At 45.6% G+C, this 23,910-nt stretch overlaps 1 protein-coding gene across 1 annotated transcript; it reads right to left on the bottom strand.

The window, feature by feature from the left end:
- Positions 1 to 12,965: 12,965 nt before the first annotated feature.
- Positions 12,966 to 23,566, bottom strand: LOC123132247 (DNA repair protein RAD5A). The gene is made up of 20 exons (XM_044552032.1): positions 22,911 to 23,566; positions 22,695 to 22,828; positions 22,467 to 22,602; positions 22,037 to 22,090; positions 21,819 to 21,965; positions 21,580 to 21,731; positions 21,403 to 21,487; positions 21,023 to 21,292; positions 20,686 to 20,832; positions 19,905 to 20,060; positions 19,655 to 19,722; positions 18,602 to 18,724; positions 18,437 to 18,536; positions 18,193 to 18,305; positions 17,744 to 18,019; positions 17,438 to 17,638; positions 14,661 to 14,754; positions 14,472 to 14,543; positions 13,422 to 13,520; positions 12,966 to 13,327 (listed from the first exon to the last, which is right to left on the bottom strand). Exons 1-20 carry the CDS (start codon positions 23,448 to 23,450, stop codon positions 13,205 to 13,207), a joined length of 3,090 nt encoding a protein of 1,029 aa, XP_044407967.1. The 5' UTR covers positions 23,451 to 23,566; the 3' UTR covers positions 12,966 to 13,204.
- Between the last annotated feature and the right edge of the window lie 344 nt (positions 23,567 to 23,910).

The raw sequence follows: 23,910 nt of genomic DNA, 5'->3' as shown, positions 1-23,910 counted from the left end.
CATGAGTCAGTCAAGGGGTACAAGAGTGATCTAAGAATGGATCATAGGACAGCGGTCAAAGTTATCCTTAGTAACTATTGGACTAAGGAATTTTCTCGGTTATGGAGGGATAAAGAGTTCGACGTAAAGAGTTACGTCGATGCAAGCTTAACACCTATCCGGATAGCTCTGAGTAGAGATACCGGATACATATAATGGAGCAACAATTTAGAATAGCTCCAAGTAGAACAGTTGTTTGGAATAGCTCCAAATATAGCGTAGTAGCTGCATCTACAAGATGACATAGAGATTTGCGAAGTACATACGGATCTGAAAGATTCAGACCCGTTGACTATAACATCTCTCACAAGCATAACATGTTCAAACCCAGAACTGATCGAGTGTTAATCACATGGTAATGTGAACTAGATTATTGACTCTAGTAAACTCTTTGGGTGTTAGTCACATGGGTATGTGACCTTGAGTGTTAATCACATATCGATGTGAACTGGATTATTGACTCTAGTGCAAGTGGGAGACTGTTGGAAATATGCCCTAGAGGAAATAATAAATTAGTTATTATTATATTTCCTTGTTCATGATAATCGTTTATTATCCATGCTAGAATTTTATTGATAGGAAACTCAGATACATGTGTGGATACATAGACAACACCATGTCCCTAGTAAGCCTCTAGTTGACTAGCTCGTTGATCAATAGATGGTTACGGTTTCCTGACCATGGACATTGGATGTCGTTGATAACGGGATCACATCATTAGGAGAATGATGTGATGGACAAGACCCAATCCTAAGCCTAGCACAAGATCATGTAGTTCGTATGCTAAAGCTTTTCTAATGTCAAGTATCATTTCCTTAGACCATGAGATTGTGCAACTCCCGGATACCGTAGGAGTGCTTTGGGTGTGCCAAACGTCACAACGTAACTGGGTGGCTATAAAGGTACACTACAGGTATCTCCGAAAGTGTCTGTTGGGTTGGCACGAATCGAGACTGGGATTTGTCACTCCGTGTAAACGGAGAGGTATCTCTGGGCCCACTCGGCAGGACATCATCATAATGTGCACAATGTGATCAAGGAGTTGATCATGGGATGATGTGTTACGGAACGAGTAAAGAGACTTGCCGGTAACGAGATTGAACAAGGTATCGGGATACCGACGATCAAATCTCGGGCAAGTATCGTACCGCTAGACAAAGGGAATTGTATACGGGATTGATTAAGTCCTTGACATTGTGGTTCATCCCATGAGATCACCGTGGAACATGTGGGAGCCAACATGGGTATCCAGATCCCGCTGTTGGTTATTGACCGGAGAACGTCTCGGTCATGTCTACATGGTTCCCGAACCCGTAGGGTCTACACACTTAAGGTTCGGTGATGCTAGGGTCATAGAGATATTAGTATGCGGTAACCCGAAAGTTGTTCGGAGTCCCGGATGAGATCCCGGACGTCACGAGGAGTTACGGAATGGTCCGGAGGTAAAGATTTATATATAGGAAGTGCTATTTCGGCCATCGGGACAAGTTTCGGGGTCACCGGTATTGTACCGGGACCACCGGAAGGGTCCCGGGGGTCCACCGGGTGAGGCCACCTGCCCCGGGGGGCCACATGGGCTGTAGGGGGTGCGCCTTGGCCTATATGGGCCAAGGGAACCAGCCCCAAGAGGCCCATGCGCCAAGAGAAGAGGGAAAGGAAGAGTCCTAAAGGGGGAAGGCACCTCCGAGGTGCCTTGGGGAGGAGGGACTCCTCCCTGGCCGCACCCTTCCTTGGAGGAAGGGCCAAGGCTGCGCCTCCCCCCTCTCCCTTGGCCCTATATATAGTGGGGGGAAGGGAGGGCAACCAGACCCAAGCCCTGGCGCCTCCCTCTCCCTCCCATGACACATCTCCCTCCTCCCACAGCGCTTGGCGAAGCCCTGTTGGAATCCCGCTACTTCCACCACCACGCCGTCGTGCTGTTGGATCTCCATCAACCTCTCCTCCCCCCTTGCTGGATCAAGAAGGAGGAGACGTCGCTGCTCCATACGTGTGTTGAACGCGGAGGTGCCGTCCGTTCGGCGCTAGGATCATCGGTGATTTGGATCACGACGAGTACGACTCCATTAACCCCGTTCTCTTGAACGCTTCCGCGCGCGATCTACAAGGGTATGTAGATCCACTCCTCCCTCGTTGCTAGATGACTCCATAGATTGATCTTGGTGACACGTAGGAAAATTTTGAATTATTGCTACGTTACCCAACACCGACCGATCAAGCACCGAAACTACGACACCTCCGAGTTTTAGCACACGTTCAGCTCGATGACGATCCCCGGACTCCGATCGAGCAAAGTATCGGGGAAGAGTTCCGTCAGCACGACGGCGTGGTGACGATCTTGATGTACTACCGTCGCAGGGCTTCGCCTAAGCACCGCTACAATATTATCGAGGATTATGGTGGAAGGGGGCACCGCACACGGCTAAGAATATGATCACGTGGATCAACTTGTGTGTCTAGGGGTGCCCCCTGCCCCCGTATATAAAGGATCAAGGGGAGGAGGCCGGCCGGCCCTATAGGCGCGCCAAGGAGGAGTCCTCCTCCTAGTAGGAGTAGGACTCCTACTAGGAGGGGGAAGGAAGTGGGGAGGGAGAAGGAAAGGGGGGCGCCGCGCCCCCTCTCCTAGTCCAATTCGGACCAGGGGGAGGAGGTGCGCGGCCCACCCTGGCTGCCCTTCTCTCTCTCCACTAAGGCCCATATGGCCCATTACTTCTCCCGGTAGGGTTCCGGTAACCCTCCGGCTCTCCGGTTTTCTCTGAAATCACCCGGAACACTTCCGGTGTTCGAATATAGCCGTCCAATATATCAATCTTTATGTCTCGACCATTTCGATACTCCTTGTTATGTCCGTGATCACATCTGGGACTCCGAACTCCTTCGGTACATCAAAACTCATAAACTCATAATATAACTGTCATCGAAACCTTAAGCGTGCGGACCCGATGGGTTCGAGAACAATGTAGACATGACCGAGACACGTCTCCGGTCAATAACCAATAGCGGAACCTGGATGCTCATATTGGCTCCCACATATTCTACGAAGATCTTTATCGGTCAGACCGCATAACAACATATGTTCTTCCCTTTGTCATCGGTATGTTACTTGCCCGAGATTCGATCGTCGGTATCTCAATACCTAGTTCAATCTTGTTATCGGCAAGTCTCTTTACTCGTTTCGTAATACATCATCTCGCAACTAACTCATTAGTTGCAATGCTTGCAAGGCTTATGTGATGTGCATTACCGAGTGGGCCCAGAGATACCTCTCCGACAATCGAAGTGACAAATCCTAATCTCGAAATACGCCAACCCAACATTTACCTTTGGAGACATCTGTAGAGCTCCTTTATGATCACCCAGTTACGTTGTGACGTTTGGTAGCACACAAAGTGTTCCTCCGGCAAACGGGAGTTGCATAATCTCATAGTCATAGGAACATGTATAGGTCATGAAGAAAGCAATAGCAACATACTAAACGATCGGGTGCTAAGCTAATGGAATGGTCATGTCAATCACATCATTCTCCTAATGATGTGATCCCGTTAATCAAATGACAACACGTGTCTATGGTTAGGAAACATAACCATCTTCAATTAACGAGCTAGTCAAGTAGAGGCATACTAGTGACACTTTGTTTGTCTATGTATTCACACATGTATTATGTTTCCGATTAATACAATTCTAGCATGAATAATAAACACTTATCATGAAATAAGGAAATAAATAATAACTTTATTATTGCCTCTAGGGCATATTTCCTTCAAAAACCGCTCACTCAGGTGTGGCTGCGGTTTTCAGGGGGGGCATCTGAGTCTTTGACAGATGCTCGAGTTGTAGCTAGTCTGGGTATGATGGTTGGAAAGACTGAGAAAGTGGATATGGCATTCACCCGCGCCCATGGGGTGGCCCGGCTCTTAGTGGATGTTCTGGGCATCGAGTTCGTCCCGAATGTGGTCAACTGGTTTTATAGGGGAGAGGTGTTTCCGCTTGAAATTGAGTTTGAGGATTCTGAGATGTTTGCTGACGCGGTTACTGGGACTGATGTGGATATGCACGAGGGAGATGGTGACGCCGGTGCTAGTGGGGACCCGACTAATGAGGCGGGACGTGAGAGGACCAATGGTTCGGGCCCGGTTGCTCAGTTGCCTGGGGATGGATCTGGGGTAGAGCCAACCCCGGTTCCGTCGATACCGATGAGTATGTTGCGGTTTGGGTCCTTTGAGCCAGCGTCGGCGCCTCCCAGGCTTTGGAGCGACCGGGTGGATTCTGATGATAGCTTTGAGTGTATGCTACGGCCATTGGAGCTTGATGTTGTGGTTGGTCCTATGGTGGATGGCTTGTTGGGGACGCTCTCGGCGACGACCTTGGGAGGGGTTAGGGAGTTGGAGCCTCAGGTGGTTACCACCACCCCAGTGGTCTCGGGCTGGGAAACGACGTCAGGTTCGGAGGTTCGGCCTGGGGAGGGGAGTCCGGGGCAGGTGGCCTCGGCCTCTCCTTCTCTTATCCTGGCGCCAGAGACACCGGTGACGCCGACGATGGTCGTACGTGGGGGAGGCCGCATGGGTCAGGCGGACCCGGACCCTTCTCCTACGGTGGCGGCTACTGTGGCCGCTTCTCCAGTGCGGCTGGGGACGGGTCTGGGGTAGGTGGCCTCCACTCCTCCTCCTCCTTCGTCAGTCAGGCCATCGACGACCTCAGGTCACACAGTCCGGGCGGGAGGAGAGTTTGGGCCAGCGGCGCCCGTGCTTCCCTCCCTCGGCGTCATGTCTGTGGGGCGTGTGAGCCCTCCGTCGCCTCCGCCGGTATGTTTGGCTGACTCTTCAGCGCACGGTTTTACACGGGAGGAGGTGATTTCGTTTGGTGGGATCCCCGATCCGGTCTCGGCGGGGCGTCGGATGAGTTCTCGTCTCCAGGACAACCCGGAGGTTGATGACATGCAGCTGAGGTGCGCTATGAGGGCAGCCAAGCTTCGTGATGCTGAGATTACTACTGGTATGTTCGTCAACATTTCCAATTCTTTATTGCATTTTCCAATGAGGAAATTATAAATAATGCAAACCAAATAGGAGTTTCGCTAGGGGCTAATGATAGTGAAATTTCCAAGTCGGTTAATGATCTTTTAGATTTGGAGGCGGAACGGGCATTAGAGACTATTCGTAATCTGGCTGCGGTAAAACCATTGAATGATGATGAGATTGAGGCGTTGGGGGTCTGAGTGCTTGATAATATGTGTGCGGATCTAGCACCATTCGACCATGAGTGTGAGGAGGATGATGTTCCTCTAAACAATGCAGTAGATAGTGCCTCTGAGCCCGGTTATGAGGACCGGGTGGAAGAACCTAGTAAACCTAAGCGCAAGTGGAAACGGAAGATTTATCCCGATTCTGCAGTTCGTAGGAGTGCTAGGATTCGGACTGCCAAAAAAATTCATGATGAAGTATGAAAGGAATCTTTTGGAATAGCAGAGGTCTGAAAGACTTGGCTAAAAGAAGGTTCCTTGCTGAGGCATCCTTGGAGCATCGGTTAGATTTTGTTGCTCTCTCGGAAACTGGTTGTGAAAACTTTGCGCCTCAGTTTCTTGCCTCTCTGGTGGGAGGTGTTGAGTTCGATTGGCATTGCCTTCCTCCGAGAGGAAGATCGGGTGGGATCTTTCTTGGTGTGAGATGCTACTCGTTAGAAGTCTGAAGTGTAGTGATGGGATACTTCACGGTTAAGTTTCGAGTCAGGTCTAAAGCCAATGGTTTCAACTGGGCTTTGGTGGCGGTATACGGTGCCGCACAGCCCGAGCTTAAACCGGAGTTTTTGGCGGACCTTGTTCGAATCTGTGGGTCTGAGCAGCTTCCAATTTTAGTTGGAGGTGACTTCAATATCATTAGGAGAAGAGAGGAGAAGAATAATGATAATTTTGACGGCAGGTGGTCGTTTATGTTCAATACTATTATTGAAAGCTTGGATCTGAGGGAGATCGAGCTTTCTGGTAGAAAGTTCACCTGGGCTAATGCTATGCCAAATCCGACATATGAAAAGCTTGATCGAGTTCTCGCGAGCGTTGAGTGGGAACAGAAGTACCCTCTTGTAACGGTACAAGCCCTCTCGCGTGGAATTTCCGATCACACTCCATTGTTCGTGGACTCAGGGGAGCCGAGCCACGTTGGAAACAAAAATACCTTTTCTTTCGAGATGGCCTGGTTTGAACGCGAAGGTTTCTTGGACCTGATTGCCAGGGAATGGGCTAAGGGTGCAGGAGGGAGGACTTCGGTCGAGCGTTGGCAGAATAAGATTAGGTATTTGAGAAGTTTCTTACGGGGGTGGGCTAAGCATCTTAGTGGAGTGTATAAGATTGAAAAGGACAGGCTCCTTTCTCTGATTCAGACCCTCGACTTAAAGGCTGAATCCACGGTTTTGCAGCCAGCAGAGCATCAGGTTAAAATCGAGGCGGAGAAGAGGTTGAAAGAACTTCTCCGCGAAGAAGAATTGAAGTGGGCATTGCGGGCTAAGGTCCGCAAAGTTGTCCAGGGGGACGCGAATACTCAATTCTTTCACCTGATTGCTAATGGTAAGCATAGAAAGAAGAGAATCTTTCAGCTTGAGCAAGATGAAGGAACTATTTTAGGACAGGACAACCTAAAAACTTATATAACCGAGTATTACAAGCAGTTATTTGGACCTCCGGAGGATAGTTGTGTGTCCCTCGATGAGTCTAGGATTGAGGATGTGCCTCAACTTTCGGCTACTGATAATGATATTTTGGTTGCCCCGTTCTCGGAGAAGGAGGTGTTTGAGGCTATTGCACGGATGAAGAACAATAAGGCTCCCGGACCGGATGGTTTCCCGGTTGAGTTCTACAAAAAGTGCTGGCACATTATTAAGGGGGATTTGTTACCTATGTTTCATGATCTGTTCTCTGGACAGCTTCATTTATTTCACTTGAATTTTGGAACAATCACATTGCTTCCTAAGAAAACGGATGCTGTGAGAATTGAGCAGTTCAGGCCGATCTGCCTTCTCAATGTTAGTTTCAAAATTTTCACCAAGGTCGGGACTAATAGGCTCACACAGATTGCGCATTCTGTGGTGCAACAGTCCCAAACTGCTTTCATGCCGGATAGAAACATCCTTGAAGGGGTGGTTGTCCTTCATGAAACGCTCCATGAAATCCATTCAAAAAAATTAGATGGAGTTATTTTTAAGGTGGATTTCGAGAAAGCGTATGATAAAGTGAAATGGCTATTTCTCCAGCAAGCATTGTGTATGAAAGGTTTCGATGAAGCCTGGCGCCACCAGGTTGAATCGTTTACGCAAAAAGGAAGTGTTGGAATTAAGGTGAATGACGATATTGGTCACTACTTCTAGACACATAAAGGACTAAGACAAGGAGATCCGATGTCCCCTATCCTGTTTAACATTGTGGTTGACATGTTAGCAATTATGATAGGAAGGGCTAAGGAGCATGGTCAAGTAGGTGGCTTGGTACCTCATCTTGTCGATGGAGGTGTGTCCATCCTTCAGTACACTGATGATACGATCATCTTTATGGAGCATGATTTGGCCAAGGTGAGAAATATGAAGCTGGTGTTATGCCTTTTCGAATAATTGACCGGGCTCAAGATTAACTTTCACAAGAGTGAGTTGTTTTGCTTTGGTAGAGCCAAGGATGACCAAGAGGCTTATAGGCAATTGTTTGGGTGTGATTTGGGGGCGTTACCTTTTTCTTACCTAGGTATACCAATCCACCACCGTAAGCTCACGAACAGAGAATGGAAATGTATCGAAGACCGATTTGAAAAGAAACTGAGTTGTTGGAAGGGCAAGCTTATGTCATACGGAGGCCGATTGATTTTGATTAATTGAGTGCTCACGAGTATGCCTATGTTTCTCTTATCGTTCTTTGAAGTCCCAGTTGGAGTCAGGAAAAGACTGGACTTTTATCGCTCGCGTTTCTTTTGGCAGGGTGATGAACTAAAAAGAAAATACCGGCTAGCTAAATGGGATGTCATCTGTAGACCGAAAGACCAAGAGGGTCTTGGTATCGAGAATCTCGAAGTTAAGAACAGATGCCTTCTTAGTAAGTGGTTGTGGAAGTTATCCCATGAGACTGAGGCCACGTGGGCACAAATACTTCGTAGCAAGTACCTTCAGACCAAAACTTTGTCCCAGGTGACAGTTAGGCCGACCGATTCGCCTTTCTGGAGAGGACTGATGAAAGTCAAACAATCCTTGTTTAATAGGACAAAGTTTATTATTGGCAACGGTGCTAGTACACGTTTCTGGGAGGATACTTGGCTCGGAGAGACACCCTTAGCCATTCAATACCCGTCTTTATATCGGATTGTTCAACATCGTGAGGTGTTCTTTGCAACGATATTTCAATCTATCCCCCTTAATATTCAATTTAGACGGTCGCTAGCGGCCAATCGTTGGGAAGAATGGCTCCATCTAGTTAAAAGACTGATGGAGGTTCAGCTTTTCCAACAACCCGATGAATTACGCTGAAAGCTTACTAGGTCTGGAGTATTCACAGTTAAATCAATGTATATTGATGTTATCAACTCGAGCTTCACTCCTACCTCTAAGCACGTTTAGGATGTCAAAGTACCTTTGAAAATAAAAGTGTTTATGTGGTTTGTCCATAAACAAGTTATATTAACCAAGGACAATCTGACAAAGCGTAATTGAACATGATCTACTAGGTGTAGTTTCTGTGAGCGGGATGAGACGATTAAGCACTTTTTTCTTGATTGCCCGTTAGCCAAAGTTCTTTGGCGGTCACTTCACATTGCTTTTAACATTACGCCACCGCATACTGTTAACACATTATTTGGGGTGTGGCTTAATGGGATTGAGCCCGGCTTAGCAAGACATATCCGTGTGGGAGTATGCGCTTTGCTGTGGACTATATGGAATTGCAGAAATGATTTGGTTTTTAACAGAACATCATGCATTCGTTTTTTGCAGGTTATCTTCCGAGCCACGGCATTGATCCGTTCGTGGTCGCTACTCACTCCGATGGAGGCCAGGGAGCATTTGGTTACTGGATCTATCCGTTGGGAGATGGTAGCACGGGATATCTTCAACCGGTTTGTATGGCGGTCATGTAATAGGATAGGCAATTAGTTTACCTATCTGTCTTTAGCCAGCTGGTTGTGGCGTCCCTTATCTGGCTAGTTTGTCATTCTAGCCTTTATGGTTCTGAGTGAGCCTTTTTTTTTACAATTCGAGACTTTTAAGACCTTATTGAAACTTATTTATTTGTTTTAATAAGATGGCCGTATGCATCATTCTGATGCAGAGGCTGGGGTGAACCCCCTTTTCAAAAAAAAGATATATTCTGCAATGCAGAACATCCCAAAATTATGGAAGGCAAAACAAAAAAGGCCAATGAAAAAGACAACAACCCCCGACCTACGAATAGAGTAGCAAGCAATCTATTCGTCAATTAACAACCAAACAAATAAACGGTAGAAACGTAGAACGGTGTAGCAAGGCGCGCTCGTATGCTTCTAGTCCTTTTTTATGGCCAACAACTTCGGACACGAAGATGTTCCTCCTGCTGCGCATGCACTCTGCAATCTCGGTTCGTATCGTATGTCGCAGTGATCAGGCCGTGAATAGTGGTATCAGTCGGTGGCACAGCACCGCTGCCGATATATCGATAGCTCGTCTCTGCACTCACCTAACGGTGTGCCACCGCTGTTGCTGTTCCGTGCACTAGTTCTGCACACCCTAACTGTAGCCCGGCTCCCGAGAGCTTGTGTACCTGCGACCTACTCCTTCCGTTCGGAATTACTTGTCGCAAAAATGAATGTATTTAGATGTATTTTAGTTCTAGATACATCCATTTTTGAAACAAGTAATTTAAAACAAAGGGAGTAGATCCGTGTGCTATCGCGCGCTGCACCTGCACACAATATGCAATGTACTAAAACCTCTACTCGGCTATATGCCCTTGTGTTACACTTCACATAGGGTTTTACCTTAATCTCAGGACTACGTTTTCTGCTACCTGGATCACAACAAGTTTTTTTTTCTGGCAACGATTGTAGTGCCTCTGTTCTAAAATGAGTGCCGTTGATTTAGTACAACTTTGTACGACGGAGTACTTGTTTTGACAGTACTGCATCAACCTATGATTTTTTTTTCCCGATAAAGGACGCTTTTATTAACTCAAAATGTAGCAACAAATGAATACAAAGCATGATAAGCAACACCCGACCCTTGCACAACTAAGATACACACAACCAAAAATCAACAATCTCACAAAAGAAAAAGAAAAAAGACACATTGGCAGCAGTAAAGTTATATAGGACCGACACTACGCCTATGTCAAAGAAGACGATGGACCGATCTCATAACATCAACCTACGAGATAAACTCGGCACCACTAACATGTAGACACTCGTTAGGCCCCCACTTCAGCCCTGCACTAGGATCGTTGTGGTGAAAACCCTCTCTCTCTCTCTGGAGCCCTGTATGGCGAAAACTTCCGACCGAGATAGACCCAAAAATAATCCCCAGTTGACAAAGGGTTGTGTGACAGAATGTTTCTTGATAGCTGAACAAAATACCAAGACTTGAACAAGAAACATTCATTTCCGGACGGGGGGCAAAGAAGAGCCCACACTGAAAATAGCCCTCCGGTTGCCATCCCTAGATAGCCCAACATATTATCTCTTGATGGACCCGTGTAGAACAATATATATATATATATATATATATATATATATATATATATATATATATATATATATATATATATATATATATATATATATATATTCAAATTGCTGTCAAAGAAGCACCAAAAAACCCTACAGGAGATCTACTGATGTGGTAGTATCCTGCAAACCACATCAGCCAAACAAGCAAAAGCAGCAGTGCGCAACGTTGAGACATCAGTGGGAGTAGATATATTGAGCACAGTCGAAATGTTTCCTCTGTCGCCGTCATCGGCAAGCCCATGGCCTGCCCCTGCAGCCATCTTATCATCTCCCCCGATCTCCCAATTCTGTCACTTTGTGCAATCCCTCTCTCCCAATTCTGCCACTTTCTGCTCTCTCTATCACACACGTACACATTCTCTCTCTAGATGGATGGTGAGGAATGGGGACGCTTGGGCTCATCGACCATCCACCATTTCGTCCAGGATAATGCACGCCGCACACACGTACGGTGTACTTGCTAAAACGTATGTGTGCACGAGATCAGGGCACGGATGGGTCGAGACAAAGGGCCGTGCAAAGTGCAAGCGTACCTCACCTCTCGGTTTCACTGCCTCTTGCCGTATATTTTCCCTCTTCACTCGCCCTCGTAGGATACGCGCGATGCTGACAACTCACAATATATGTAGAAAAAAAAGGTTAGTATTATGGATATAAGTCTGGAGAGTGGAGACCGTGTCGGTGCCCGAACCAGAGGTGGTGTTGATAAAGAAGAACGCTCGAAGATTAATCGTTTCAGGGCTGGGCTTTGCTTAGCCAGTTACTTCTCTTTCTCTGATGCAGCCAATTCGTCGCTTGACAACGATTTCGTTTTTTTGGGATGCTTAGCAGCTAGCAGCCTGGCAGGTGTTCTCATTGTTGTTTCATTATGGTGTGATGTCTTTTTGCAGTGTGGAAATATCAGAACATCTGTTTGTTAAGGGCTTGTCTCTGTTCCAGAGTGCATGTGATTGGAATTGGCAACATCGGTTACATTCTAGTACATGTTTCCTAAATAAAATGCCTACACATTTCAGACTTTCAACATGGTACCAGACATCGGTCCTTGCAAGGGCATTTAGTTTAACCTGAGCCATGCAAACTGGTTGAGCAAACTAGTCTGAACAATGAACCAGAAAAGGAAGAGGACGCACGCAAAAACCGCAGAGCTAAGAGCAAGAACTACAGGAGGGAAAATATCATGAACAAGCAGATGCAGATGCTATGCTCATGCATGGCAGGTGAACATATTCCAGAGTCGAAGTTGAAGGCAAAAATGCCGGTGCAAAAGACTTGAAGTTGGAGGTCACTACTTTTAATGGTAAATATTCATTTATACATAATGTTAGTGTGATTTGTATTACTGAGCCAAGAGCAATTTTCGATGATTTATCATCTAGTCCCTCCATTCACTATTGTAAGATGTTCCAACCTTTTTTGATCCGTATGTTCATAGATGTATTTTAGTGTGTTTGTTCACTCATTCCAACCCGTATGTGGCTCATATTAAAATATCCAAAACATCTTATATTTATGAAGAAAGGGAGTACTATTCTTTGCCAATATGCTTTTTACATGGTCAAGCAACCACATAATTGTTAATCCCTCCGTCCCATAATGTAGGACGTTTTTTTACACTAATGTAGTGTCAAAAAATGTCTTACATTATGAGACAGAGGGAGTATGTATTTATTCTTTTGGAGGAACCTTATGTATTTATTCTTATGATAACTTAAATGTATGTTTGTGATAACTAGGTTAAAAAGAGCATAAGATGCTATATCATATATTGTTAAAGCAAGGGCAGTACAAATGTAGGTTGAATATAATTAAACTGATTTGTAAACAACCCGCACTCGCACAGCACCACTATTTTCACTCACAACACCAATCTTCTTATATTTGCCGGTTATCATGATCACTTTGGAATACTTCCTGCGTGCAGGCAATCTCTATATGGTGTAAGTTCTTTACGCAAGCACTTTTACAATGATACTATTATTTTAAACATGGGTTAACAGGTGGGGCCCACCAGGATAATTGAAAAGAAAGTTTTCACACCATCAAGGAGAGCAAAACGTAAAGGCTATGTATGGTCTTTTATATAGTTCCTATATAAACAAGGATGTACTTCCTCCGTCCCATAATATAAGGCCATTTTTGACACTACACTAGTGTAAAAACCGCCCTAATATTATGGGACGGAGGGAGTAGAATTTTCTTCCTGCCAACTCTCAAAATTCTGAAGTCCATGTTCAAATATATACAAAAGTATGCCTACAACAACCCCTCAAAAAAAATGCCTACAACAACAATTAAACCCCAAAGAAAGAAGCGACAGGCGCGGCAATATGGGGATTTCTTACCCCTTGCTGGCGAGTTGTCTCCGTATGAGAGTTGTTTGTTAGCTACGGATGCAAACGCGGAGGAGGCTTGTAGGATCGAATGCTCATGAGCAACCACCGTGTTTCTCAAGAGAAGAGCATCTTCAGTTCTTCTAGACGTGCTGTGCGGAATTCCTGGTCCGTCAACGCTCCGGAAATCATTCGCTGCTTACGAGCCTGCACAGCTTCCATTCTTTCCTCAACAGTACCCTGTGCCATGACAGAAAAATCAGTAACAGTTTGAATGACCAACGATTTCATGCTATGCTGCCAACTGGCTTCGTATTCCCAATAAGCCCTGTACCTTGACAATGAATCTTTTGATAGAAACACTCTTCATTTGACCAATTCGATGGATGCGCATGACAGCTTGTTCTTCAACAGCAGGATTCCACCAAGGGTCCTAAAGGAAAAAAGGACATATTCAGATGGCACAAAAGGAAATAGGGCAAAAATACCTAGATTAGCAAGTCACTGCAGCACAAAAATAACAGTAATGAGGGTCACACCCAGGCTATGTGCAAACCCATATAATTAAGGAGATTCACAACCTGACTGCTGAGAAGTATAATTGACATATTTCTACCTATGCTAACTAAGTGAAAAGTAGTTCAATGTAAGTACACTATCCCAACCACCAGGAGTGTTCAGTCGTGACCATCCATTGATCGAGGGTAAGCTTGGTCATATCAGCACTTACAAAGTCATTCATCTCTCTTATACATAAAGGTTTCGAATGCAGTTAAGGAAATCTAGACTAGTATAACTACTGAACTACATAAAGAGACCTAGACCTGAATTAATACTCCTTGACATTAGTGACTGTGTATCCTAACATCTATGAATCTGTACCGAGTCTCAATAAAAAAGTGACACCATTTTTCCAGAGCAGTGGCTAAGGTGGAAAACAGAAAAAGGAATTGATTGGCAAGCTTCAATGGTATTATTATTTGCTTCCTTATTTGTTTGAAGTGCACATTCCGCATTAACCTCGTAAGTCACTGATAGCCTATGACCCACTAGAAAATAGATCACACAGAATTAACACTCCATATTAGTGTGATTGCTCCACAAAATATTCCCATACTCATTAATCATAAATGGCAGCCTTTCATTCAAGATTCATCAATTTCTACAAAAAAAAGGCATTCCAAAGGAGAACACTTAACAAATATCAACAGTGAGGATAGGTGTCCAAAAAATAGAGACGATTAGAGCCTGAAGGAAATCCAAAGATTTAACCTCCCAGTGAACTAGTGAAGGTCTGAAGGATGCCATAGAAAACTACTGAACAAAGCCATCTAGTGAAATATTTTCATCTATAAACCTAAGACACAATTTTGATGAAATATACCATGACAAACGCGTTAGAGGCAGCTGTGAGGTTTATTCCAACACCACCAGCCTTCAGAGACATAAGTAAAACCTGCATAAATCAAATGCACAATGCCTTAACATTTTCTGTTGATATAACAGGCATTTCAATTCATGGAGATAAACTTAAATAAAAAGGAGTGAGATAAAGAAACAAAAAAAAACATACCAGAATTCGTTTGTCCTCAGAAAACTCACGGATTACTTTCTCTCTCTGCTGAAGATTTAAGGTCCCATCCAGTCTGGTAAATGAAATGCCATGCCTGCCATGAAAAAACTCAAAGATAATTAATGAATAAATCGTACAAATAAAAGGAAATTAATAAACTGCCCAAATCTTGAACACATTAACCAATGAATTCTTCCAAAGGACTATAGCTGAGTACTCCACAACTGCATGCAGTACTGTAATGCAGACCAGGAAGGAAAATTTAAAAACATGCCATACAACTGCTGCCTATGATTGGTTAGTTCGGGCAAATCTCTGACACTTTCCTGTACTTGGTTGAAACCGCTCACCAGCCCAACAATTTGTAATCCAAATTACAACATCTAAGGGCCAAATTCCATAGCTCTGTACATTGTGCACTAACAGCACAGAAGCAGAGTATTTTGTACAAAAAATGGTTATAGTTCATACTAAGATGAGTCTTTAAAGCGGGAAAGTGCAATGTGCATAACTACAGCGAAACTAGGTTGTCAAGCCCAGATAGATAATTGAAATAAGATCTTTAAATAATATACATCAGCAGACAAACGCCGTGCTGTTGGATCTCCAAGTAAAGTACTCCCTCCGTCCGAAAATAATTGTCATCAAAATGAACAAAAAGGGATGTATCTACAACTAAAATACATCTAGATGGTGTCGCTCGTAGGGCGACACCGGGGCGCCCCAACCCTAGCCGCCACAGATCCCCACCACCACAACCTCACCGCCGCCGCCGGCGACGGCTGCCGGCGGCGGCGAAGGCGGCTCCTCAAAGCAGGTGGCGCATCTCCCGTCCAAATCGAAGTCCGTTCGCGTGTGCTTCTGCGCCCCTCCACCCCATCTCCGCCTTCGCTCGTGGTGGCCGTCAGGTGGCCTCCCGCCGCCGGCCGCTCGGTCTACGGGCACTCGGCTACCTGCACGGCCCACATACCTCCCCCTTGCTGCTTCGAGCCTCGGTGCCGCCGTCGGGCCTACTCCCCGCGCTCAGATCGAGTCGCTCGCCACGGCCGCGTCATCGCCTGGATCTGCCCATCCCTTCGCCCACGACCACAACCCTTGCGCCCTCCTCCACCACCTGCTTCCCCGACTTCCGCTTCGCTCCACGGGGAGCACCGACGGCGCCGCTCTGCGTGGAGCTCCGCGGATCTGCATCTTCCGGGCGCGGCCGGGCCTCCATTGGCTGTGCGCTGGACCTGTTCCGCGCCGGGGTGGCCCTTGGCTGGTCACCTGGCTCCTGTGCGGCATGCTCTTGCATGCCCAGATGCGCCATCGCCAGGTTCCAGATTCTCTAATCCAAAAATGCATCCACCCCTCCCATCCATTGGCTCTGTTGCGTGATGGATTTGGTGTGGTGTCTGCGCAAGACCTTGGTCTGCTCTGTCTCCAGGAGAAATCCTTTTGCTAGCTCCTTGCTAGCGGCAGCAACGGCGACGCATTCTCAGCGCCGCTTCCCTTCTTGGAGGCGCTGCTGTGGAGCCCCAGTGCAGCTATGGGTTCGGGCGAAAGCCCTGCGATGATGGCGCCCGTGGGCGTCATTCAACCTTCCTGAAGGCGTCGCGCAAGAATCCATCCGTCAATCCGCTCATCCCCGCCCTGTCCATCCCGTACTGCCGTCGACATTGCATCTTCATCACACCCTTCGCCATGATCCATTTGCCCCTGCCCAATGTCTGGTGGGTCGTCCATATTGCTCTGCATGCTCAAGTCCCCCATGGCTGCCGTTGTGGTGCGGCGAGCTTCATGCTCATGACTCCGTGACATCCCGCCTCCAACCCATCTGACCCCTGCCCTTCGGTGGTGCGTCGTCCTGTTGTCATGCCTGCTCAAGACCCTCCAATGGCTGCCGTTGTGTTGCTTCCTCGTCGAGCCCTTCGCCACCATCCATCCGCCTTTGACCATCTTCTTGTGCGTCATCCATGCTGTTGTGTTTTTCTTCATGTGTTTTCTCTTCGGTTGTCCTTCGTGTGGTCTCCGTCCTGTTGCTATGCATGCTCAAGACCCTCCCATGGTTGCCGTTGTGCTGCGGCGAGCCTCGGGCTCTTGGTGTTGTCTCGGTTCACTTTTGCTCAATGACGACGCAATGATGCCTCACCAACCTGCTAATCGTCTCGACCGCCCGTGGCGGATTTCCCAGTCAAGGTTTGGCACTCGTTGATTATGGATGATCCTTTGTTGTGCCGTGGGGCTCGATACGCACGCCGGTGTGGTGCGTTAGGTTGTTTGCAGAGTCTTGGTATTGTGATCCCTCAACGGCACCCCACATCTACTTGTGTCTCTCGTGGTGTTGGTCTTTCTGCCTGCTAGCTAGGTCACGCCTTCTCCTGGGCGTCAATTTTTTCCTTCTGTAACCTTGTTACATGTACGGTTTTTGGCCCGGTTTCCCTCATAAACGGGGTCAACTTGTTTAGGTTTTCGATCCGGTTTTCCTTATAAACTGGATCAGCCAAAGCCTAAGGGGCGACTCTTGGCTTTGGCAGCTTTTTAAGCAATATATTCAGGTGGGGATCCTCTCCCCCCCGGTGACCGTTCAAAAAAAAACATCTAGATACATTCCCTTTTATTCATTTTGATGACAAGTATTTCCGGACGGAGGGAGTAGTAAACAATAACACCAAGCCAATTCCTTATGAGTTATGACTGAATATTTCCTTTTTTTAACATGCAAAAGGTATGTGTATCTTTTTGTGTTAAAAATATGGAAAGTTCAAGTACAAGAAAAATTGAGAAAAAAAACTTACCTGGAAAGTGGAATTTCCAGGAGATCTAGAAATGCAGTCCACTGACTAAACACGATACTCTTGGCGCCTGAACTGCGAAGAGATTCTAATTCCTGTAGAAGAAAAGATATCTTCGAAGATTCAACCCAGTTCTTCTCAACATCAACTTGGAAGCGACTGTTAGTTGGAGCAGTAATAAGATCTTGCTTGGTCATCGACTTTCTGTAACAGTAAAATCAAATTGATAAGAATGACAAATAGGAAGCATGTATGTACAGGAAAATAAAACATGTTGGAGAGACAAATGAAGAGTCAACAATAGAGTACCTACAAACAGGACAAAGACCTGCTGCTGGACTCTGCCAACTAGATAAAATACACTCTCGGCATAATCGATGAGCACAGGGAGTTAATACAGCATCCTCAAAGGCTTCCAGGCAAATAGGGCATTCCCCCTCACCTTTCTGCAGTTCTTGGACAACCTCTTCAATGTAAGCCTTAGAGGGAAGGGAAGAAGAATCCCCATTAACATTACTATTACCACCATGCAGGAAACGCTTTGCAAGCTTATTGAGGTCTGCAAACTCCTGTGTATCTCCACGACTGATAAAAATAAAGCTCGGTCATGAAAAAGGACCAATGGTAAATAAATAAAATGAGAATGCATATGCTGAATGTTAGATGAAACTATTGCTCTGCACGTGGGACCTGATGGGTCCTAATTTGTCAGGCCAAACTAGAAAAATTAATAACAGGGCTATGGTTTCAAAACTAACCTCATAACAAGAAATGGATGGTCACAACATTGCCTAAGGCGCAAAAGCAACTCCAGAATTGAAGCATAATTGTGCAGGACCTTCCCTTGCTCCACAAACTGATCAAATTTCACCTATAAAAACAGCGCATTGTATCAGTTTGTCCGCCTGCGCAAACATGTTTCTTGATCAAATTTTACCAGCATAAGCTGTGAATTTGCCTCACTGCATGTGCATGATCCTTCTTAAACTGACAGCACACTACCTTAGATCGTCGAAACAGAGCTTCATAGAAGTCCTTCTCAGACTCTGATAGATCACAATATTTCACTTCAATATTCGCCGGGGGTAGAGTAAGGATTGGTCTGCAAGAAAATAAGGGTGTAAGTTAATGCGCCTTAGAATGCTCCATACCAAAATTTGAGTGTACCTGCCCTCCTTGTCTGTGCTATGTTTAGTTCTCCTCAACATTACTGGCTTTAAAATGGTCTGCACTAGCTTTAAGCCTCTTTCGTCACCTTCTTCAAATGGTTTTTGTACAAGTTTATTCCACCTAAATAACATAGGGGAAACAAAAGTTAGCATAGAGGATAGCAATAACCTTTTGAATTTGTTGCACCGCAAGGTAATATAGTAAACTCTGATACATCATGGTTTCACATATTTTATTTCCATATAAATATAGGAGACCCAGATGAGCGGAACGATAGTGAAGTGCATAGCCATGTTTCTACCTCCAGTCCTACATCCTAAATAGAGGTCAATTTTGATATTTATGCAGTTAAACTGCTAAAGCTATGACCGGTAATATGCACAAAATTATTTCGATCTGTCAACATGGGAATGACATTCTGATTATTTTTTCATCGCAAGTACTTCCATAGCTTCCTGGAAAAAAAGATTAATTGTGTCTGTATCAACATATTCTTAACTATTCTTAAATAAGATGTTATGAGAGGAAGAAATGGATAAAACACACATTTGGCAGTGTGTCCTGTTTTATTTTTAGAAAGACAGAATCAACAATTGAAACAACAGAAAAAAGAGAGTGGAGGCGGTAACAAATATAAATACTGTGGCGTTGCATCTTGCAGAGATATCATTCTCACAACTAAACTTGGATGAAGACATTATGAAACAAATTAATCATGTAGACAACATATAAATTGATGTGATGTGATTAACAGGGAACCTGAACTGTAAAAATGACAGAAGCCTTTATTTCCATTCTGCAACAGTCCAATCAACTTTTCCATTCTACAACAGTCCAATCAACTTCTATTTGGTCACATGATTTTCAGTTTTGTATGGTTTCTAAAATGGTACTCCCTCTGTAAACAAATATAAGACATTTTAGATCAGTAGTGATCTAAAACGTCTTATATTTGTTTACAGAGGGAGTAGTAAATTTTACCAGATCTGCACAGGTATACCAAATAGAACAAAGACTGGCAAATGAAAGCAAATTGATAATAAAACTTACAGGGCCCAGTTTCTCCATGGTTCAACCTTCAGAAACCTAAAAAGGCTGTATAGATCCTCCAAGTTGTTCTGCAGTTAAAGTAGATCACATAAAACTAAAAGCATAACCGTATAAATCCATGCAGGAAACTAGGGATGGAGACCTTAAAAATTTATCTCGCCAAACATACTTTTTTAGCAGGGCCAGCATGTTCGATTCAATGAGTAATAACAATGTACCATTAGATCTTCACCTAAGCAGCTAAGCTCACCTGAATTGGTGTACCAGTAAGACACCAGCGCCGATCAGCAGTAAGAGCAGCAGCAGCTTGGGATATTAAACTTTTAGATGACTTTATCATGTGCGCCTCATCAAGCACAATTCTAAACCAGTGAACAGAGTAGAGGCCACCATTTTCTGTAGAACTCTAGAAGCAGGTATCCGTAGTTCAGTCAAGAATAGATTGCACAATGAGACAAAAGATAAAACAACAATAAAGATGAGCTGGCGGCAGTAAATATCTCTCATTTGCATGTCAATTTAATCCGTGTGGTTTGCACATTATTCATAACCAATTCTTCTACCAAGCCACATTAAACATTAACAACGCAAAGCCATAACAACTAAACAATATGCACTCGATCATGTGTTTCCTCAAACAAGCACATAAGTGCACGTCATTTTGTACTAGAGAAACATCCACGTGATGCCAGTCTTACAGCTCAAAACCAAGGCAAAAGACAAAAAAGAAACAAAACAAAACCAAGATGAGAACCAAAACTGTACAGTTACCCACTTACCCTACAGTCAGTGTCCACAGCAGGAACTTAGGAGAGGCAATATTAGTCAGTGTTCATGTATTATTGACAAAACAGGACATGTGTGATAAATACTAAATAGCAATAGATGCCGAGTTCCAGCAAGGAGCCACAATGGGACAATTATTCAAGCAAGCAGTCTACCACATGGACGGGCTCCATCTTGCAATTCACAACGAAGAGCAGTAGTAATGCGCTGAAAGACACAAGTATCCTACAAGTTATCAGAGTCACCTCGGTTGAAAATTCTGATGCCACGACTCCATAGGTGGTCAGGACAATATCATTCTGACCAATAAAGCTTGCTTCCTTTGGTCTGCTTTGGCCATAATGAACATATATATTCAAAGAATCCGGTTTTGTATGAGCTTCAATCTCTGCCTGTAATTCAGATATCAGTTTACAGTATTAAAAACATTAGTACTAGCATTGCATCTAAAAATGAACTAACAAAACAAATATAATATGCTAACACTGCTTATCTTTCAAGTTTTCACAAAAAAAATCTGCATAATTGAAACAGATAGTACAACATAGAAAATAGTATGTGGTGCCACTGTTACAAATATACCTTCCACTGACTCAGTAGTGTCATCGGGCAGATAACTAGATTTCCACCTCCAATCAGTGGGGCCTTAGGTTTCCTGAGCTTGCTAAAAGAAAAAGGGCTAGCTAGATTCTTCACGGAATCAAGGGACTGAATAGGAGTTTCACCCAGCCCACTAGCTTCTCCAGAGATCTGAGTACTATGCTGAGTTGTGACGCGCCCTTTGCTAGAATCAGAAAGAAGAAGACTTATCGTCATGATAGTCTTCCCTAGTCCCATTGCATCTGCCAGAATCTGCAATATACTAAATCAGTTAATAAAATTATCACAAATTAAAAGCACAATTAGGATTTTCGACAGGCATGGCAAGGATATATCAGTGAAGTATTTTATATAACCCTTACCCCTCCTCTAGAAAGCTGTAATGTACTAGGAAATTCAGTGGTGGCATCCCCGGAAAATACATTCAAGTACAGAACAAATTCCCTCCTGAAATAAATGAGTAGGATTACAAATGCTGATTAAATTTGGAACAATCGTAATAAAATGAAATAGAAGATGCAAATATAAGCCAGACATACTTGTCATCAAGCTTATATGCCTCCCAACAAGGGTGAAGGGTTGTAGCTGCATCCTGGGAGCAACTGCCTTTCTCAAGCTGCAGCATCCAATGAAGGGCCTGCTTCTGATAAGGGCGCAGATCACACTGCAGAGCCTCAGGTGGATCCCTCTCCTTTATAAGGGATAAAAGGGAGCATTACTGAAGTCAGGACAGACCAACTTATGTCTGAAAATGACAAAACTAAGATTGTTGAATTACCTCCAATGCAGAACTGTCTGAGATTCCAATTATATCATCCAAATCCGAATCTGAAACAGTTCCTTCAGCATGATCATCTTCATTTCCGCTAGAAGATAATTTCAATTTCTCAGATGTCAACTTTGCGACTGGCTCTCCGTTACTGCTCTGTTCAGGCAGATGTGAGCCCAATATATTATGACAACAGTAGTGTAAAGTATGAGCCAATAATAGTTTACCTTTCTTTCAATTGGTCGCTTTCTGGAATAGAGATCTTCTGGAGTAAATGCTGCCTGTTGTTTATTTACATATAAGCAAATGAAAACAGAACTAGAGCATGTGATTCTGGGGCAGAACACATAAGTAAGACAATTGCCCAATTTGCATCCTTATCTCTCCAATTATGTACTACATGGTCTCTTTCATACTTCTCAGTTCTACTTTATTGTTCATCATCCATTGATGATATTTTTATCAAAGCAAGAGCCGGTAGGTGCTAATGATGACATTTTACAATACTTTTTCTGCTAGAATGAACAAGAGATCACACCATCTTGCAAACAATCATACCAGCATGCACGCATTTATTGTAATCATGATCTTGTGAATAACTTTTTCATCTTTTATCAGTACATACTTTAGGGACGCAACAAACTGAAGACCGCTCACCTTCATAAAAGGGGTAATCCCGATGACTTTGAAAAGTGCGGGGAGTGGATGGAATGTGGAGTCCTCCGTAGCAGCACGCGTTGCCTTGGGCGGTGACTGCTTTTGGTCACGGAACATGGAGCTGTTGATGTATATACTGCAAAATGCACAAGCACACTAAACGCAATGTACATGAAACAGCATAAATGGGTGCCGTAGAGAGTTCCTTATCGACGAAAATTCAGATACCTAGCAGACAAGAGAACGGTGTCCATGATGCTAAGAACCTCAGGAGCGGATTTGCACAGGGCCTCGACTTTGACCTTCCCCTCCTTGAGAAGGGGCAGCAGACACCGCGCCCACTCGTTGGGGATGCGGCCGACCTAGAAACAAGAAAGCGTTACACCACCATACATTGGGGTGCATCAGAGAGTTGGGGGAAGCATTAGTGATGCAGTAATGTACCTCCCCGTGGGTCGGGGTTGAGAAGCGCATGATCTCCGAGGTGCAGGAAGCGAGGGCAAAGCGACCAGGACGGCCCTTGCCCGAGGCGGCCGCGGTCGCGGAGTTGGGGAACGAGAAGGTGACCGGTTCCCCGGCGGCGATGCGCCTGCCCTTGCAGGTGGACAGGCCGGCCATCTCGGCGCTCCCCACCAGCCACCAGTGCTCGCCGCCGCCGGTGGGCGCGGGGTTGGACTTGGGCCTAGGTTTCCCGGCCGCCGCCGCCGCCGCCGCCGGCTTCGGTTGCGCGGGGGTTTTGGGCTGCGGGATCGATTTGCTGGAGGGTTTGGTGGGTTGGACCGGCGGGGGCTGGGGCGGGGGCGACGGCGACGGCGACGGCGACGGCGGCAGGTTGTGGTGGAGGTCGAGGAGGATGTTGATGGTCTTGGTGGGGTCGTCGCCGGCCATGTGGAGCGCGCGGATGATGTCCATCTCCGGCGTCTCCTCGCCGAGCACCGCGCGCACCGCCGCCACTTGCTCCGCCCTCTCGCCCTTCTTCGCCATCGGCCTCGCACCTCCGATTTGCTCGCGAAATTTTCCCGCGAACGAGGCCCGCTTGGCGCCGCCTATACAGCTTCAGCGGGAAGGGGAGCCAAATTGCCGCCTTGGCCGACCCTTTTCCCCTTTGCGCTCACTGATGAGTACGGCCCTGGCTCCGCGCTTGTCAGCCTCCCTGACATACCGGGGCCACCAGCCAGCTCCCACGACAGGAGGACTCGGTGACCAGTGCCAACGCGCGTCCCAGGCGCATGGGCCGCGCCAACTCCCGCTACCGTGGGCCGGAATGGGTCAACGCTATCCCACACTAGGGGCTCGACTACTTAGGGTGTTGCCTTCATTAACTCAAGCAGTTAGAGCAATTCTAGCAGACCTCGCAAAACGCGTTTGCAGTTCGCGCAAAACAGATTTTGCGGGCCGGCGCGGACTGACACAGATGCAGACCCTTCAAACGAATTCTTAAAAA

Source organism: Triticum aestivum, chromosome 6A (assembly GCF_018294505.1).
Source record: "Triticum aestivum cultivar Chinese Spring chromosome 6A, IWGSC CS RefSeq v2.1, whole genome shotgun sequence".
NCBI classification, from domain to species: Eukaryota; Viridiplantae; Streptophyta; class Magnoliopsida; order Poales; family Poaceae; genus Triticum; species Triticum aestivum.
The sequence above is the reverse complement of the archived record's forward strand: the minus strand, read 5'-3'. Positions and strand labels throughout refer to the sequence as shown.

Excerpts from the sequence above, each read along its gene's own strand:
- LOC123132247 (XM_044552032.1), bottom strand. The coding sequence starts at position 23,450 with ATGGCGAAGAAGGGCGAGAGGGCGGAGCAAGTGGCGGCGGTGCGCGCG. Across the intron at positions 20,833-21,022 it reads CACTACTGAGTCAGTGGAAG|GCAGAGATTGAAGCTCATAC; the intron begins GTATATTTGTAA and ends TCTGAATTACAG. Across the intron at positions 20,061-20,685 it reads CATCAGAATTTTCAACCGAG|AGTTCTACAGAAAATGGTGG; the intron begins GTGACTCTGATA and ends ACCTGCTTCTAG.